At 40.7% G+C, this 18,379-nt stretch overlaps 2 protein-coding genes across 2 annotated transcripts in view; one reads left to right on the top strand and one right to left on the bottom strand.

Annotated features, from left to right (window-relative positions):
* rars2 (arginyl-tRNA synthetase 2, mitochondrial) overlaps positions 1-17,682 on the top strand; it is a 74,158-nt gene extending 56,476 nt beyond the window's left edge. Inside the window, exons 16-21 of the mRNA XM_033020843.1 lie at positions 2,941-3,050; positions 5,177-5,272; positions 7,718-7,792; positions 10,829-10,892; positions 11,335-11,468; positions 16,829-17,682. Of these exons, the coding sequence (XP_032876734.1) occupies positions 2,941-3,050; positions 5,177-5,272; positions 7,718-7,792; positions 10,829-10,892; positions 11,335-11,421 (432 nt within the window). The 3' untranslated portion in view covers positions 11,422-11,468; positions 16,829-17,682. The remainder of the gene's footprint in view (positions 1-2,940; positions 3,051-5,176; positions 5,273-7,717; positions 7,793-10,828; positions 10,893-11,334; positions 11,469-16,828) is intronic.
* slc35a1 (solute carrier family 35 member A1) overlaps positions 13,038-18,379 on the bottom strand; it is a 29,413-nt gene continuing 24,071 nt past the window's right edge. The window contains exons 7-8 of the mRNA XM_033020844.1: positions 16,930-17,064; positions 13,038-16,392 (exon numbers count right to left, since the gene is read on the bottom strand). Coding sequence (XP_032876735.1) covers positions 16,259-16,392; positions 16,930-17,064 — 269 coding nt within the window. The 3' untranslated portion in view covers positions 13,038-16,258. The remainder of the gene's footprint in view (positions 16,393-16,929; positions 17,065-18,379) is intronic.

Raw genomic sequence — 18,379 nt, 5'->3', positions numbered from 1 at the left:
TCATTACACACACGGCATCTTGTTTGGGCCTGTTGTCGAGGATCTTGACATTTCTGCTGCGTAACATTTTCTATTTTTGGGCGAGTATCTAATCTCCACGTTGCGTTTCGTGAATGACAGTGCTTAAAGTAATGCGTTCATGACTCTCCACTCTGTTCTTGCACATTGTTCCTCCATTTGAATGGCTATATTATTTGCAAATGCGCTTAAAGGCTTCAAATAAATCTTATTGGTTCCACTTAAAGATTGAATGCCAACTCTGTGATCTATAGAAAATGGGTGCTAGAGTAGGCCATCCGGCCCTTCAGGCCAGCAAAGCCATTCAATATGATCATGGCTGATCATCCAAAATCAGTATCCTGATTTTACCCCATTTCCTTTGATTCCGTTAGCCCTCAGAGCTAAATCTAACCCTCTCGAAAACATCCAATGAATTGGCCTTCACTGCCTTCTGTGGCAGAGAATTCTACAGATTCACAACTCTCTGGGTGAAAATGTTTTTCCTCATTCTAGTCCTAAATGGCCTATCCCTTATTTTTAAACTTTGATCCCTGGTTCTGGAATTCTCCCAACATCGGGAACATTTTCCTGCATCTGGCCTGTCCAATCCCTGTGGCACCATACTCTACTGCTGCGATTAAATTTGAACAACTTTCGTTTGGAGATATAGCAAGAAAACAGCCCCTGTGGCCCAGCGAGTCCAAGCAGACCAACGATCACCCATTCACGCTAGTTTTATTTTATCCCACTTTGTCATCCGCTCCCTACACTCTCGGGGCAATTTCCAGAGGCCCAGTTTGCTTAAACTCCCTGGTCAGCACTAACTCACCATCACATTAATTAATCTGGTGAACCTCGGTAGTCCTGCTTCAATTGCAAGTTGGGAGATTGTTTTGAAGTTTCAATTCACAGTTCACAGTTTACACGAACTGTCAACAAGGCAGAAAAAAAAGTATTTTGTTGTACTGATCACCTATATTCCTGACAAATTACCATGAAAGGAAAAAGTGTTGTGGGGTGAGGGGACGGCTTTGGGTAGCGGTTGGTGGTACATTGCAGCTGCCGCTCTCCCTGCAAAATGTGTATTGTCTATTTGGGTTGCATTTAACCACATGTGGGTTGCAGGAAGCAAGCTGGAACCTAACATAATTGCCATCAATTGATTTAAGTTAATAACTATAATGCCCTCTTTAACGTTTGGGACAAAAACCCATCATTTATTTATTTGCCTCTGTACTCCACAATTTGAGATTTGTAATAGAAATAATCACATGTGGCTAAAGTGCACATTGTCAGATTTTATTAAAGGGTATTTTTATACATTTTGGTTTCGCCATGTAAAAATTACAGCTGTGTTTTATACAGTCTCCCCATTTCAGGGCATCATAATGTTTGGGACACATGGCTTCAAAAGCATTTGTAATTGCTCAGGTGTGTTTAAATGCCTCCTTACTGCAGGTATAAGAGCTCTCAGCACCTAGTCTTTCCTCCAGTCTTTCCATCACCTTTGGAAACTTTTATTGCTGTTTATCAACTTGAGGACCAAAGTTGTGCCAAAGTCAAAGTAGTCATTATGAGACTGAGAAACAAGAATAAAACTGTTAGAGACATCAGCCAAACTTTAGGCTTACCCAAACCAACTGTTTGGAACATCATTAAGAAGAAAGAGAGCACTGGTGAGCTTACTAATCGCAAAAGGACTGGCAGGCCAAGGAAGACCTCCACAGCTGATGACAGAAGAATTCTCTCTATAATAAGGATAAATCCCCAAACACCTGTCTGACAGATCAGAAACACTCTTCAGGAGTCAAGTGTGGATTTGGCAATGACCACTGTCTGCAGAAGACTTCATGAACAGAAATACAGAGGCTACACTGCAATATGCTAACCACTGGTTAGCCACAAAAACAGGATGGCTAGGTTACAGTTTGCCAAGAAGTACTTAAAAGAGCAACTTTTGGAAAAAGAACTTGTGGACAGATGAGACGAAGATTAACTTATATCAGAGTGATGGAAAGAGCAAAGTATGGAGGAGAGAAGGAACTGCCCAAGATCCAAAGCATACCACCTCATCTGTGAAACACGGTGGTGGGGGTGTTATGGCCTGGGCATGTATGGCTGCTGAAGGTACTGTCTCACTTATCTTCATTGATGATACAACTGCTAATGGTAGTAGCATAATGAATTCTGAAGTGTATAGACACATCCTATCTGCTCAAATAAATGCCTCAAAACAAATTGGCCGGCGGTTCATTCTACAGCAAGACAAATGATCCCAAACATACTGCTAAAGCAACAAAGGAGTTCAAGGCTAAAAAATGGTCAATTCTTGAGTGGCCATGTCAATCACCCGATCTGAACCCATTGAGCATGCATTTTATATGCTGAAGAGAAAACTGAAGGGGACTAGCTCCCAAAAAAGCATAAGATAAAGATGGCTGCGATACAGGCCTGGCAGAGCATCACCAGAGATGACACCCAGCAACTGGTGATGTCCATGAATCGCAGACATCAAGCAGTCATTGCATGCAAAGGATATGCAACAAAATACTAAACGTAACTACTTTCATTTATATGACATTGCTGTGCACCAAACATTATGGTGCCCTGAAATGGGAGACTATAAACACTGCTGTAATTTTTACATGTTGAAACCAAAATGTATAAAAATACCCTTTAATAAAATCTGATAAGTGCACTTTAACCGCAAGTGATTATTTCTATTACAAATCTCAAATTGTGTAGTACAGAGGCAAATAAATAAATGCTGGGTCTTTGTCCCAAACATTACGGAGGGCACTGTATATCGCATGTCCAATTCTTTGTAAACCTCTATATTATCGCAATGGTGGATTCACGTGCAACGCCTGTTTTTCCTAATTTTTCATTTGGGTTTTGTAAAATGTTGAAAATTAAATGATTTTAATTTATAATTTGTAGGATTTCAAAGGTCCCCTTTTGGCTGATTATGAATTTGACTGGGATCGTGTACTCCAAAGCCAGGGAGATACTGGAGTGTACCTGCAATATACACATGCCAGGCTATGTAGGTAAGACATATCTGTAAAACGATTGACAAAATCTTCAGCAACAGGGTGTTAAATATTAAGCAAACTGGTCCCTTTCAAATGTTTAATTGCATTATTTTGGGATGAAGATGAGGCAGAAGAGGCTGATTGTCATACATGTTTAAACATGATTACTTCATTGGCATTATGAGATTGAAATGATTGAAAGCTACAGCATGGAATCAGGCCTTTCAGCCCACCAAATCCATCCTGACCATCGATCATCCGCTCCTGCTATTTCTTCGTTGACCCACTTTCTCATCCACTCCCTAAACATTCGAGGTAATTTACAGAGGCCTATTAACCGTGTGTCTTGGGATGTGGGAGGAAACCAGAGCACCCGGAGAAAACCCATGCAGTCACAGGGGAAAACATGCAAACTCCACACAGACAGCACCCAAGATCGGGATCGAACCGGGTCGGTGGCCGTGATGCAGCAGCTCAACCAGCTGCTCCATTGTAGAAAGGAACCAGAAAAGTGAAAATCCTTTCCCAACTCGCCAATATGCTTCACAGTTGACTTCATCATCCATCCCAATCCTCATGGTTAAAAGACATAATGGAAAACTATAGGCATAACAATGCCATTGTGCTACTTGTTTTTTTCCTTCTTAGCCGCTAACATCTTAATAGGTTAGACACCAAAAAAATGAGTCATATTTTTGGTATCTAACCTAGTAAGATGTTAGCGGCTAAGCAGGAAAAAAACATGTTTGTGCAGAGGCCAGGCACTATTGATCTGGAGACAATAAATCAAATGCTGATTGCAATCAGTGGATTTAAATTCAAGTAATTAAATAAATCAGGAGGTGGGGGAGGCACAAGTAAAACTGTTGAATTGTTATAAAATCCTATCTAGTTTACCAATGTCATTCAGCGTAGGAAATCTGCTATCCTTGTCTAGTGTGGTCTATGTGGGACTTTGGAATAATGGCAGCACAGTTCGTTCATGAATGCCCTTAGAAGTGCCTTAGCTAGCCACAGAGTTAAGTGGACCCATTATAAAAACCTTCATTATTTTATTGCTGTTGAATACAATACCATTTACAATACAATACCATTTATTTGTCATTTGAACCTCACATGAGGTTCAAACAAATTTGGTTTCTGCAGTCATACAAGAAAAGAACCAAGACACACACCAACACAATTTACACAAACATCCATCACAGTGAATCTCCTCCTCACTGTGATGGAAGGCAAAGTCTTGTCTCTCCCCTGCACTCCATTCTTCTCCCGATGTCAAAGTCAAAGCCCCTGGCGGGCGCTAGCAAGTCCCGCGGCTGTTTAAGCCGGGCCGGGCGATGTAAGGCCCTGCTCCAGGTCACTTTCAACCCCGCAATTCGGGCGGGAGAAGTCGCCGTTGCCGGTGCCCCGCAAAGCAGTCTCCCACCGGGGACCCGCGAGCTCCCGGTGTCACCATTCACCGGAGTCGGGTCGCAGCCGCGCGCCACCGCAGCTCTCCACGCTCCGAAGCTGGCCAGCTCCACGTTGGTAGGTCCGCAGCTCCGCAGGCTCCGTGATTTGAGACCCCAGGTCGTTCCGGTTGGAGGCCGCTCCACGGTGCTAGGCCCTAACAACAACGGAGACCCGACAGGGAAAAGGTCGGGTCCCCGTGCAGGGAAGAGATTTAAACGTTTCCCCCACCCACCCCCAGCCCCCCACACATACACATTTAAAAGCCCACTACAAACTATACCCTCTACCCTCAACGGGACAAAAAAAAAAAATATTAGCAAACAGAATATTAGCAAACAGAAAGTAAAACCACATGACACAAGTTGATGAATTTCATTAAACTGTAATCGGGCCAAATCATGGCAGTGTGTAGGAAGGAACTGCAGATGCTGGTTTAAACTGAAGATAGACACAAACTGGAGTAACTCAGCGGGCCAGGCAGCATCTCTGGAGAGATGCAATGGATGACATTTCGGGTCGAGACCCTTCTTCAGACCCGAAACGTCACCCATTCCTTCTCTCCAGTGATGCTACCTGTCCCACTGAGTTACTCCAGCATTTTTTGCCAAATCATGGTATTATTAATTTTGACTACAGTTCTAAAGGGTCCTGCACTGTTCTTTTTGATATGTTGACAACCATAAATTCAGTTTACAGAGACAGTGTGACAACGGGACAAAGATACAGTTCAACCCTACTTACTTACAAGATCCTCAGGCAATTGCTGTACTACAGCATCTCCTCAGGTACAAATCAGATTACATGTTATTTTGTTATTAATTCTATAAACTGTATAATATTTTTATAATATAGACGTGAGGGATGAGTTCTCTACTTCCCAGCAGTGAAAATTATTTTTATTCCATTCTTCCTCTGAATTTAACGTTTAAGTGACTATCTATAATCTCCATGTTATACACAAATTTTGGCACTTGGTTAAATTTTATTTCTTAGAGTTGAGTAATTTTTCTTAAAATTCTGGACTTTGTGCTAAAAAAATGTCATGCCTCATTTTAAAAAACTCTGGACATTTAAATACGCAAGAGCAAAAATTCAGTCAAAGCATCAGCATGGAAGTTTGTCCTTGGATGCGCGTGTTAAATGTGCAGCAGAGTAACATCTGTCTGAAGAGGGGTCCCAACCTAAAACCTGGCATGTCCATTCCTTCCATAGATGTAGGAAGGAACTGCAGATGCTGGTTTACAACGGAGATAGGCACAAAATGCTGGATTAATTTAGCGGATCAGGCAGTATTTCTGAAGAAAAGGAAATGGGTGACATTTCGGTTCGAGACCATTCTTCAGATTGAGAGTCCTCCGTAGATGTTTCTTGTGTCAGCATCTGCATTTAGTACACTTTTAAAATTATGATGAAATCATGATGAAAGATATTTGAACTGAAATATCATCACTGTTTCATTACTGATGCTGCCTGACTTTTGGCTATCCTGCTATCCAGGCAGGATGGTGTTAAGATGGAAAGAGTGCAGAGAAGATTTACGAGGATGTTGCCTGGACTTGAGGGATTGAGCTATAGAGAGGTTGAGAAGGCTAGGATTTTATTCCTTGAAGAGTAGGAGGATGAGGGGTTTTCTTCGAAGTGTATTAGGTCATGAGGAAAATAGATAGAGTAAATGCACAGAAACTTCTACCCGGAATCAAGAACCAGGTTTAAGGTGAGAGGGGAAAGATTTAATGTGAACCTGAGGGGCAATTGTTTTTTACACAGAGGGTGGTGGGTAAATGGAATCAACTGCCAGAGGAGGCAGATACTATAACAACATTTAAAAGACAGTTGGATTGGTACATATTTAGGAAAGATTTTGAGGGGCATGGGCCATCTTGTAAGTGGGACATCTTGGTTGGCAAAGGCAATCTTATTTTATTGTATGATTGAGAAGACACTCCAATTAACATCTGTGTACAAAAAAATAGTGCAAGTTGGTTGTTTTTAGGAAGGAACTGCAGATGCTGGAAAATCGAAGGTACACAAAAAAGCTGGAGAAACAAAAAAGGTCTGAAGAAGGGTTTCGGCCTATTTCCTTCGCTCCAAAAGATGGCGGCGCTGCCTCAGCAGCTGCGGCTCGCCTGCAATCTGTCTGTTTTTTTCTTTTTTTGTGTTGTTCTTTTGTCCTGTTTAGTTGATTTTTGGTTTATTATGTTGTGTATGTGGGGGGTGGGGGGTGGGGGGGTACACGTTTTTGGTCTCTTCCTTCGGGGGATGCGACTTCTTTTGTCTTTTGTCGTATCCCCCGTCTCCGCCTGCGCCGAGGCCTAATGGCGGAGCTGGGGCAGCGGCAGCGGCGGCTGGGACAGCGGCAGCGGCGACCAGAACTCGGAGCTGGGCAGCAGTGACTTTGACAGCGGCGGCCTGGCCTCGGAGCGGGGACAACGGCGACCTGGCCTCGGAGCGGGGACAGCGACAGCGGCGACCTGGCCTCGGAGCTGGGACAGCGGCGGCCTGGCCTCAGAGCTGGAGCAGCGGCGACCTGGCCTCGGAGCGGGGACAGCGACGACCTGGCCTCAGAGCTGGAGCAGCGGCAGCGGCGACCTGGCCTCGGAGCGGGGACAGCGGCCTGGCCTCGGAGCTGGGGCACGTTCCAGCGGCAGCGGCCACTCGACCCGACCGCGGGCCCAGTGGACGACAGCGGCGGCGGGGACAGCGGGAGAATAAGAAGGGATGAGACAAAGACTTAAGACTTTTGCCTTCCACCACAGTGAGGAGGTGCCTGGTGAACTCACTGTGATGGATGTTAATGTGTATTTTGTCATTTTTACTATATGTAGGACTGCAAGGCAACAAAATTTTGTTCAGACCGCAAGGTCTGAATGAGAATAAAGGCTACTTGTTAGATGCTGCTGCACCCGCTGAGTTTCTTCAGCTTTTTTGTGTACCTACCATGTATTTGTTAATGTCTGTGCTGTGCTGTTTTTTTTTTTAACCAAGTTTACTGTATCAGCTGGAGAGCATTTAAGTTTTTTGAAAAGTCATGTTTCATTTAACTTGTTAAAATACGTCCTTGTAAAGATGATTTACAACAATTCCTAAAAGTATATATTAATTACAAATTTAATGTACTGAAAAATATTATTCAGGATTTAAATGGAAATAATTGAGTTGTTTTTATTAATCTTAAAATGCTATGAAATGTAATGGCAAGTTCAGTAATGTTGATTGCTTTTTTTTTAAAGGTATGATGAAGTTCTTTATCAAGTTTCAGAGGATCTCCAACCCAGACATCTTGTTAACTACCTGATAATGTTGAGGTATATGCATTTTCTGCACAATTGATGACATTTGTAGATGTTCGAGGTTACATAATGTGGTTTGTTTTCTGAAAATTGGGGTGGATTCCTTACTAGAATCTGGTTCATAAGTTAGAGGAGCAGAATTAGGACATTCGGCCCATCGTCTGTCTACTCCTCCATTCAATCATGGCTGATTAATCTTTCCTTCTGAGCCCCATTCTCCTGTCTTTTCCCTCATATCAAATCAAAAATCTGTCAACCACGCCTCAAAAACACCCAATGATTTGGCCCCCACAGCCGTCTGTGGCAATAAATTCCAGATTCTCCATCCTCTGATTTAAAAAAAAAAAATCCTCATCTCCTTTTTAAAGGTACGTCCTTTCATTCTGAGACTATGGCCTGTGCTCCGAGACTCTCCGACTAGTGGACACATCCTCTCCATCCAGGCCACCCATGATTCACTATTAAGATTTTTGTGGATTATCACTTAATTTAAATTTATTTCCTCACAATGCACATATGACTTGAGGATGTAATCAAGATAGTTACTGAAACAAACAAGTCTTTCACTGGGCTTTACAGAATGGATTCGGCAAATTATGTTTCTCTGAGCTTGAGTGTCTAAAGCCAAGGATCACTGTTACAAAATTCCTTGATATATGACAGACCTGCTGAAATAGATTAGAAATGTAGAAAGTGGGTGCAGGAGTAGGCCATTCAGCCCACTGTCATTTAATTTAATATGATCATGTCTGATCATCCAGAATCAGTGCCCCTTTTCTGCTTTCTCCCCATTTCCCTTGATTCCATTGACCCGAAGAGTTATATCCAACTCTCTCTTGAATACATCTAGTGAATTGGCCTCTACTGCCTTCTGAGGCAGAGGAATCCAGATTTACAACCCTCTGATTGAAAATGTTTTTCCTCATCTCAGTCCTAAACGACCTACCCCTTATTCTTAAACTGTGACCCCTGGTTCTGAACTCCCCCAACATCGGGAACATTTTTCCTGCATCTAACCTGTCCAATTCCTTAATAGTTTTATGTTTCTATAAGATCTCCTCTCATCCTTCTAAATTCCAGTGAATACAAGCCCAGTCGATCCATTCTTTTATCATGTCAGTCTCGCCGTCCTGGGAATTAACCTGGTGAACCTACGCTGCACTCCCTCAATAGCAAGAATGTCCTTCCTCAAACTAGACCAAAACTGCACAGAATACTCCAGGTGTGGTCTGACCAGGGCCCAGTACAACTGCAGTAAGACCTCCTTGCTCCTATACTCAAATCCCCTCGCTATGAAGGCAAATATGCCATTTGCTTTCTTCACTGCCTGCTGTACCTGCATGCTTACTTTCAGTGACTGATGTACAAGGACGCCCAGGTCTCATGTCACCTCCCCTTTTCCTAATCTGGCACCATACAGATAATTATCTGCCGCCTTGTTCTTGCCACCAAAGTGGATAACCTCACATTTATCCACAGTATACTGCATCTGCCCACTCACCCAACCTATCCAAGTCACTCTGCAGCCTCATAGTATCCTCCTCACAGCTCACACTTCCACCCAGCTTTGTGTCACCCGCAAACTTGGAGATGTTACATTTAATTCCTTCTTCAAAATAGTTTACTTTGTAAATAACTGGTGTCCCAGCACTGAGCTTTGTGGCAACCCACTTGTCACTGCCTACCAACCAGTTCTCCATCCATGTCAATACCATACCCCCAATACTATGTGTTCTAATTTTGCACACTAATCTCTTGTGTGGGACCTTGTCGAAGGCTTTTTGTACTATACTTTTTGTTTTAACAAATAACACACCATGCATGTCATGCATTTATGCCAATGTTCTCATGATGTATTTTGGCCTTTGAGCTGAACAAACAATATTTAGCACAGCATCCCTTTGGTAAATCAAGGAATGGCCAAAATGAGTCTGCCATTATAGGATGTTCTCCCAATCTACTATGTTGTGGCCCATGCCCGATTTACATCTTCACTTTCTCTGTAACTAACACTATAATCAGAAGGGTTTCGGCCCGAAACGTTGCCTATTTCCTTCGCTCCATAGATGCTGCTGCACCCGCTGAGTTTCTCCAGCACTTTTGTCTACCTTCGATTTTCATGTATAGTTTGATCCTAGTTGTGCATGTTATGATTGACCTAGATAACATGCAAAACAAAACTTTCATTTTCAAATACTCGTAACAAACCAATGCCATTTGGAACGGAAATGAAAAACATTTCTTCACTGGAGGACAACAGTGACGCAGCGTTAAGAATTGCTACCTTACTGTGCTGGAGACTTAGGTTTGATACGGTCTGAATGGAGCATATACTTTCTCCCTTTGACCTCGTGGGGTTTTTTTCTGGGTGCCCTGTTTTCTCCCACATTTTTCTTTGTGTTGGAACACTGCACCTTTGATATCACGACTATAGAACTTGATTTGAATGTTGTCATGGCTTTTTTTGAATATTGCCAAATTTATTATTAAAATCAGAACTCCAGTGCTTAAAATTGCAATTAAATATTTCCAGTAATTCAATATTTTCCTGGTTTTCTCCACTTTTTTAATGTTTAGAGATACAAAGTGGAAACAGGCTCTTCGGTCCACATTAACACCACCCTACCCGCGCTAGGGACAATTTTCTGTACATTTTACACCAAGCCAATTAACCTACAAACCTGTACTCGGGGAAAACCCATGCAGGTCACAGGGAGAACATACAAACTCCATAGACAATAACCTGGAGTCGGGATCTAACCCAGGTCCGCCCTAATGGTCCTTCTGTCACAAACGGTAAGGTATAGTTCAGTGCCTAACCTGCCATCTTGTGAGAACTTGTGGATGGGAATGTATTGCAGCAGAGTCTGAGCCCTGCATTTGTGGCTGAGCACCTTTCAGCCGGCTTGTCCAAGCACCTTCTAGAATTGACGTCTCATCTGGTTGGTAGCTGAGGAAACTCATTGTGGAAAAATAAATTGAAAGGAATGGCTTTTGAATCACTATACCTTGTTACTTATAACAATGCTGATGCAGTTTTTCTTTTTGCAGTCGCCTTGCATCTATAGCACACAGGACTCTGCATATTAAGGGCAGCTTACCAGAAATAGCAACGGTTAGTATACATTGTTATGCTGGTTTGGCAGTAATCATCATACAGAATTTATATGAATATTGAAATGACAAGTTATTTTGTTGCATGAACTTGGGGGACATTTGATTTCTGAGGCAATATGAGTTCCAGCAATGTTCTTGTAAATGACCCAACCCTTGATTGTCACAGCAGTTGTGTACATAATCTCTGGGATGGGACCTTGTAGTTTAGTAACTTTACAGAACAGGAACGGGTTCCACCCACAACATCTGTGCTGAACATTCATTTATATGATTCAGTGGGGAATGAGATTCTTCATCCATGCAAGAGAGGGAAAGCTAAATTTAGCAGTGAGTGAGAATTTTAAAAACTAGATAGTTAAGAGGGTATTGGTGGCTGTTATTGCGATTTATTCATGGTGTTCAATCCCAAAAGATAATCCACCTCTTTTCACTTATTCTAGGCAAGACTTCTACTCTTCGAAGGAATCTCTTCTGTACTCGCCAACGGAATGAAGCTCCTTGGTATAACTCCGGTGGACAAGATGTGATTAAACTAGCATTTGGGACAGTCATTAAATGATTTGGCAAAACCTAGGTAAAGATGTGACTATACAGATGTTTACAATAGCTGATCAAGCCAAAAGTAAAACTGCTTTTGAGTATGTAAGAGAAGAGTAAGCCCAATGGAAAGGTCACCTGATGTTGCCCCACCCCCCCAGTGACAGTAACTCAGAACAGGCATCCGTCCGTCTGTCTGTGGCAGATGTCCCCAATTCATGTGGCCCAGGGAAGAAAGGAAGGCTAGAGAAAAACAAGGCTGATACTATACAATCTGTTTTACAGAGATAACCACTTAAGTTCGAGTTGGATTCATGATATTGTGCTAGTGCATCAATTAATTGTTTAGGGCGTGTCAATGAGCCAAAAATCACAACTCAGAACAACCTGAAGCCACTTAGATAATGTGTTATAGGCTTAAATTACATCAGTATAGAATTGAACAAACTTGTTTAAATTTTTTTTCTTTTAAGTACAGTTAAGCATGTTGGCTGCCTAGTTCACCCCATCATGGATTTCTACTGTGAGAAGGTGACCCAAGCCAATGTGGGTGGTAGTGTCATTGGTTGTAAAATCAGTCATGTATTCTTCTCAGTGGAAAACCTCTTGTTTTGCACAAAATGATACTTGACGCCCTCAGCTAGAATTACATTCCAAAGCTCTATGCTGGAGATTAAATGACATTCAATCATCTTCTCATGTGATAGTGTGAACTAATCAATCACCTCCCAAAGTTAATATATGCTTAAAATAGCAATGAAAAACATTCTCCTGACATTAAAAATAAGTCACCTAGAACAGTGTCTATCTGCCTAACTTTAAACAAGGCAATATGTCACAAGCAGATTGACAGACCTAGTCTGTACAGTATAACAAAGACAAGAAGCAATGGCTTAAGAATACTAATTTGGCCATGCTCTTGAATCTGATCATAAAATTGGTTGTTGCTAATTTTAACCATTTAAAAGTTTTGATTATAAAAAAAGCTGATGTTGCTACTTTCATCTTAGGTTCATCAGCGATATTAGGCCATTTGGCCCAACAAGTCTACTCTGCCATTCAAATCATGGCTGGTCTATCTTTCTCTCTCAACCCCATTCTCCTGCCTTCTCCCCATAGCCCTGGACACCTGTACTAATCAAATAGGTTGTCAGTCCTTTGTTTGCTATTTTATTACAATCAGGAGATAGGAGATAACATGATTTCCATCTCCATGCTCTGTCTAATTTACAGCATAGAAACAGGCCCTTTGGCCCGCTGAGTCCACACAACTATTGATTACCTGTCTGATTGTCCCAAGGCATCCATTAAAATAATTATGGAAAAAGCTGAATTATGAATGTGGAATAAACTCCAAAAAGTACTGTTAGGATACATGCCCTGGTACATAGTGTACACAGCTGGCATTCTGCTCGACCTGTCTAATGTTTTCTCCATTGCACCTTCCCAACCTCTCCCTTGACTGTTACTTCCAAATGTTAAAGATTGTGAATCTGATCACATTTCTGCTTCTCAATGAACTTCTTTTGATGGAAACAAGTTAATTAATTTCCTTGCAAATTAAAAAGTAAATCAAAACAATGCACAAAAAGATCAACATTTCATACACAGTTAAAACTAAATCTACAATTTCATAATGTAGTAACATTGCAGTTTGCAAGTTTTGGTTACTCAGTTTCTTTTCTGAACACAGTTAGTTGCAAGCAATCCAATTTTGCTTAAAGATTTATTTTCCACATCATCCAAAAACAAATTGACATTTAAAAACCCCACCATAGCAGATCCTTCCCAGTGGCTTGTATGACCACATTATATACCACAACCATTTTCACATAGTGATCCACTGAATTTGGAGCACAGAAATTCTGATTTGATTTGCTACTCATTATATACAAACATAAAAGGCATTTACAAATCCAGTTCCAAATATCATTCACTCTCCAATGACAAACAGCAGACTTATCATTAGTGCATGGAATCTGTACTTAGATTGCCTGAGGCTATGGTTTAAATTTACTCATCACACTCTTAATTTCAAACTACATTCAAAATCATGGTTTAAAATATTTTACAACAGTGCCTATTCAATGTCTTGTTTGCTATAAAAGGCTCAAATATTCATAAGAGCAGAGATTACCATCTACACCAAACCACAACTATATATTAGCACGTACAAGGAGGTCATGCTCAGCAGGTCTGTTGTTACTGCACTGCTGAAGGCACAAAGAGTCAATGACCAAAGGTTACATTCCAAGAAGTAAAGGACAGTTTAATGGGAGGGGGAAAGGCCCAGAAGAATTTAAATTTGGAACTGAAGTACAAAAGTATTTTTAAAGCAAGTGGGAGAATCACCGATCCAAATGATCATTTAAAAAGACTAAGAGCATACATCATCATCTGTGCACCCTTGGGCTGGTATGTATTGGAAATAGGAATCTAAGATTTAATATTTTCATTTGGTATCAGGGGAAAAAAAAGTTCAAATTGAATACAAGCACTTGAGCAGGTAAAGAATGGAATAGAAACAGCTGTTTTCAGTGCTCAATGTTATGGTTTGAAACCAGCTTTTGAGGTTGAATCTGTTTCACTAAAGCAATGTGAAAAGCAGGGGAAAACCTTGGGGATAGTCCTCAGTCTAAACCGAGGTGAACAGAGAAATGTTAATACATGACAACATTCTATGATCACCAAAACCATGTGTTCAGGGAAAGAGAACAAAAAAAATGACATCTATAGTTGTTTTTTACATGGTCTGATTCAGATAATTCTAGGCTGACTTTTTTTTAAATACAAGGGCAACATTAAAAAGCATTTTACTGCCTTCTGATCCAAAATATTAAAATTAGAACTTTCATTCAATTTGAGGTACCTACTTCAGAAATGTTATAATTTATCTAGATTATTAAAAAAGCTTAAGTGCAGGTCTGGGAGGGAATGCACTCCATTAAACAAAGAGCAGGGTGTTACTCGCTGCGGGTTAAATTTGTATCTTTAATAATGTGAAGAGGTTCTAAATGGAAACCATGCATTTAGCCATGTGGGAGAGCTTTGTATCGAGAGCAACAGAAATTAAAAACCCATTACCAGAACTTCCTTAAATGAAGTTCTCAGAAGGGTAGGAAGAATTGCAACAGAAATAATTATTATGGATTAATAATCTCCCATCAAATTACAAATCAAACATATGCAATTTATACCAACCTTTTCTAAAGCAAGAAAGTCTGAGAAACATAATTTGAAATATTATGCACAATTATAGGGCTATACAAAAGATATGTCTGAATGTAGAAATAAGGAACTGCAGATGCTGATTTATAGAGTAACTCAGTATGTTAGGCAGCATTCTTGGAGAATATGGATAGGTGACGTTTCGGATTAGGTCCCTTCTTCAGTCAGAAATATATCCGCTTTATCCTGACATTAACCATTTGTTTAAGGCACAAACCCATCACATCAATGCAACCCTAACATACACAAGCAGAACTGCTCATTTAGTGCAACTGTTACATAGCTGGCTCACACAAAACAGGCTTGAACTCTGACACATAGCCAAGTTTTGGTTTATATCTAAGTGGATAACATGGCTAAAATGATCTATAGACATGTCCTGTAGGGAATACAAACTAACTACATACTAACTTTTCCCACTACAATAAATGTCTTCTTTCCACCTGTCACAGAGACATTAAATCCTGTTCCTTCATTGCAAGAATTGTCCATAATACACTAGATCCACATACATCTCACTCAAAAAGGACCATCAGTTATAAGCGAGGATTCTTAATGCCAGCATTTCCCTGTCATTTGAAATGCACTACCACCTCCATGCTGTTCCTTTTGAGTGAAACACAGAAGTAGTAATGAGGCAACATTCTTTCTGAAACATGAAACCACCAATTCAAATAATCGTTTTTTCTTTATGGGATAGAGGGAAGGTAATATTTACTCATTGACCTCATTTAGAAAGACCACACCTATGACTACACTGCTAGTTCCCATGACAGTAGGGGACTTAAAATATTAATTTTGGGGCCGATTCTCAAAACTAGCCATTCTATTGATTCAAGAGAAAAGAGGCTCTCAGGATGTACAGTAGAAAAACTTATCTGAAAACAACTAGCGACAGAAGTACTGGACAATTGAGACATTGTTTTGTTCAGATTTTCTTTGAGAAACATTGAGTTACCTCGGGTTACGCACAAGGTGAAGCATAATAAAATGCATACCAGTCCATAGGTGGAACAGGTTTGACAGGCTAAATGGGGCTTTGTAGATGGGACATGTTGGTCGGCGGGGGCTGCTTGGGCGGAAAGGCCAGTTTCCACGCTGTATGACTATGGTAGTTTAAATTGAAATATAAATGGCTCCATACACTGTCAAGATTAATTTGACAAGTGGGTTAATTTGACAAGTGGGTAATCCTGTTTCCAAATGCAATGGGGCCAGCTCAAAATATTAAAATGTATACCAACGTAAAATTTGCTTGGAGAACACACTTGGAGGCACCAACAAAGGAAATAAAATGAGCACACCGAAAAAAATTAAATGTATCTGACAGGCAACTTATAAAGTTTATATATTGCTGGAAAGGCAAAATGAAACTGTTTAAATTGTTTAAAAAAAAACTAGTTTGATAAATAAGTTATGGATATTCCTATATTGGCACCAAAGTCATTCGTTCACCGAGGAGATACAGTGAAAACGCATCAAACAATCAATAACATTGGGGAAGTTATTTATATAACTAGTGATTTCCCCCAACAGCCTAGTTGGGAAAAGTTCTGAGAGTCAGATTTTTCAAGTCCTTTGCTGAGTGAGGTGTTGTGGTCACACATTATTCACCAGCGGCTCTTTGTGCTTCTCCACTTCACTCTGCACAAAGGTACTTGTATTTTGCTTCGGCAATCCATAATAGTATATCGAAACGCAGACGAGAATAGTCCCAGCTACAAAGTTGAGAGCTGAAATTAAACAAAAGAAAATAAGGTACTATGGCCAGAACAGAAATAAATTGTCATCTAACATTTACTAATACAGAATAGGACAATATGAAATCCTTGATGTATTTTTTTTTTTAAAGCAACGTTCTCCAATTTATAGAAACAAAGAACTATATAAAAGGTATATAAACGACACAAGGTGCTAAATTAACTCAGCGGGTCAGGCAACATCTCTGGAGAACATGGATAGGTGATGTTTAAGGTTCAGACCCTTCTTCAGATTAAAGAAGTCTGTAAAAAGGGTCTCAACTTAAAACGCCACCTATCCATATTGTCCGGAGATGTTGACCGACTCGCTGGGTTACTCCAGCACTTTGCATCTATTATTCTGCAATTTCACTTGCTTCACAGTCCCCAACATCTTGGTATATGCTGATTGATATCTACTTTATTACAGAACCACACCATGGCGAGGCTGCATCCAATAAAACAGAATCCTATTTGCTCAGGAGACTTGGCATCATTGAAAAAAACTGGCACGAGAAACTTCTTACTTACTTAACTGCAAGCCAAACAGCAAAACTGATGCTGCTGTGGAAATAACAATGGCTGCTGCTGCTGAAAATCCTTTCATGATGTTATCGGTGTATTTCACGACAACAGAAGTATACAACCCGCCAAGACTAGCTAATACTGTGGAGATGGAAGAAAAGTAATACGTTATATAGTTCACTGGAAGAATTGATGCACTCGTTAAACAATTTTAAAAAAGATTAAGTCAAGATTGTGGGCAACACTGGCACTCACAATCCATACCCCGATGCCCCGTGAAGATGGTTGGAAGAGTGTTGTAGAACCACTCGTGATCCTAGCACTGATGCGCTTTCCTAATAATGTTAGCCAGGTCATGGCACCATTTTTTTTTTTTAGCCCAACCAACAAGTGATGCAAGGGTTAAATTTCCAAAACAGAGTGTGACTGTCAGATCATCACCTGACATATCTTGCTTCACATTGTCAATTATGATCAAGGTCGTGAAACGGGAGGATAACCAAGTTTAGTACAATGTACTCGACATGTAATGCATACGTTTGCACACTGCTAGAGGGAGACGTATAAAGAATCAAGTGTTTTATTGTCGTATGTCCCAGATAGAACAATGAAATTCTTACTTGCAGAATTTCATTGTTCTATCTGGAACATCAGGGAACAAATCAGGAGGATGGCCAAGCTGCAGGTTAGATTCAGTCATTCCATTCATTAATGCTGTACACCCAAGCCAGCCAATAAATTGATGCAATTATAGATCAATGTGGTTTTATTGGACCAAATCATCTTCTGTCTGGCCTTCTGCCACACTCGATGTTGACAGCAACCACCCACCCTCACTATCATGGCGCTAACAGACCCAGCAGTGCAGACCTAGGAACTCCAGCTAACTTCCAACTACTGCATTTCAATGTGCAGATGTAAGAGTCGGAAACAAGGTGAAGAGGGTGGTTGACTACTTGCAGAGATCTGTGAAACCATCTGTCTCAATTCCAGTGGCAAGTCTCGACTTTTGGGAAGGATACCGAGCCTCCTGATTATTACTCAGATAATGTTGACCCCATAAAATGAGCATCTTTAGTAAAACACTGATTCAACCGAAATGCAAAATTTAATGTTCCAATATACATGCCGAAATCCTCTGCTTACTCCACTTGTTGAAGACTCTATTTGCATTTTAAAAATCTGTACCATGTGTTTGCTGATCCCATTTTCAGTGTTAGGAAGATTGGCACATCAATGGAGAAATTAATTTAATTACTGATATAGTTTTAAACTCTAAATCTACATAATGTGGCTCAAGAGTCATAAAAGACCACGTACAAAAGCTTGTCATTAGTTTTGGTTGTACGGAGGAAAGTTGATATAAAAATAATCACTTGCTCTTCTCCCCTCTCCCATTGGGCAAAAGGTATAGAAGTGTGAAAACACACACTCCAGATTCAGGGACCATTTCTTC

Source organism: Amblyraja radiata, chromosome 5 (assembly GCF_010909765.2).
Source record: "Amblyraja radiata isolate CabotCenter1 chromosome 5, sAmbRad1.1.pri, whole genome shotgun sequence".
NCBI classification, from domain to species: Eukaryota; Metazoa; Chordata; class Chondrichthyes; order Rajiformes; family Rajidae; genus Amblyraja; species Amblyraja radiata.
The sequence above is the reverse complement of the archived record's forward strand: the minus strand, read 5'-3'. Positions and strand labels throughout refer to the sequence as shown.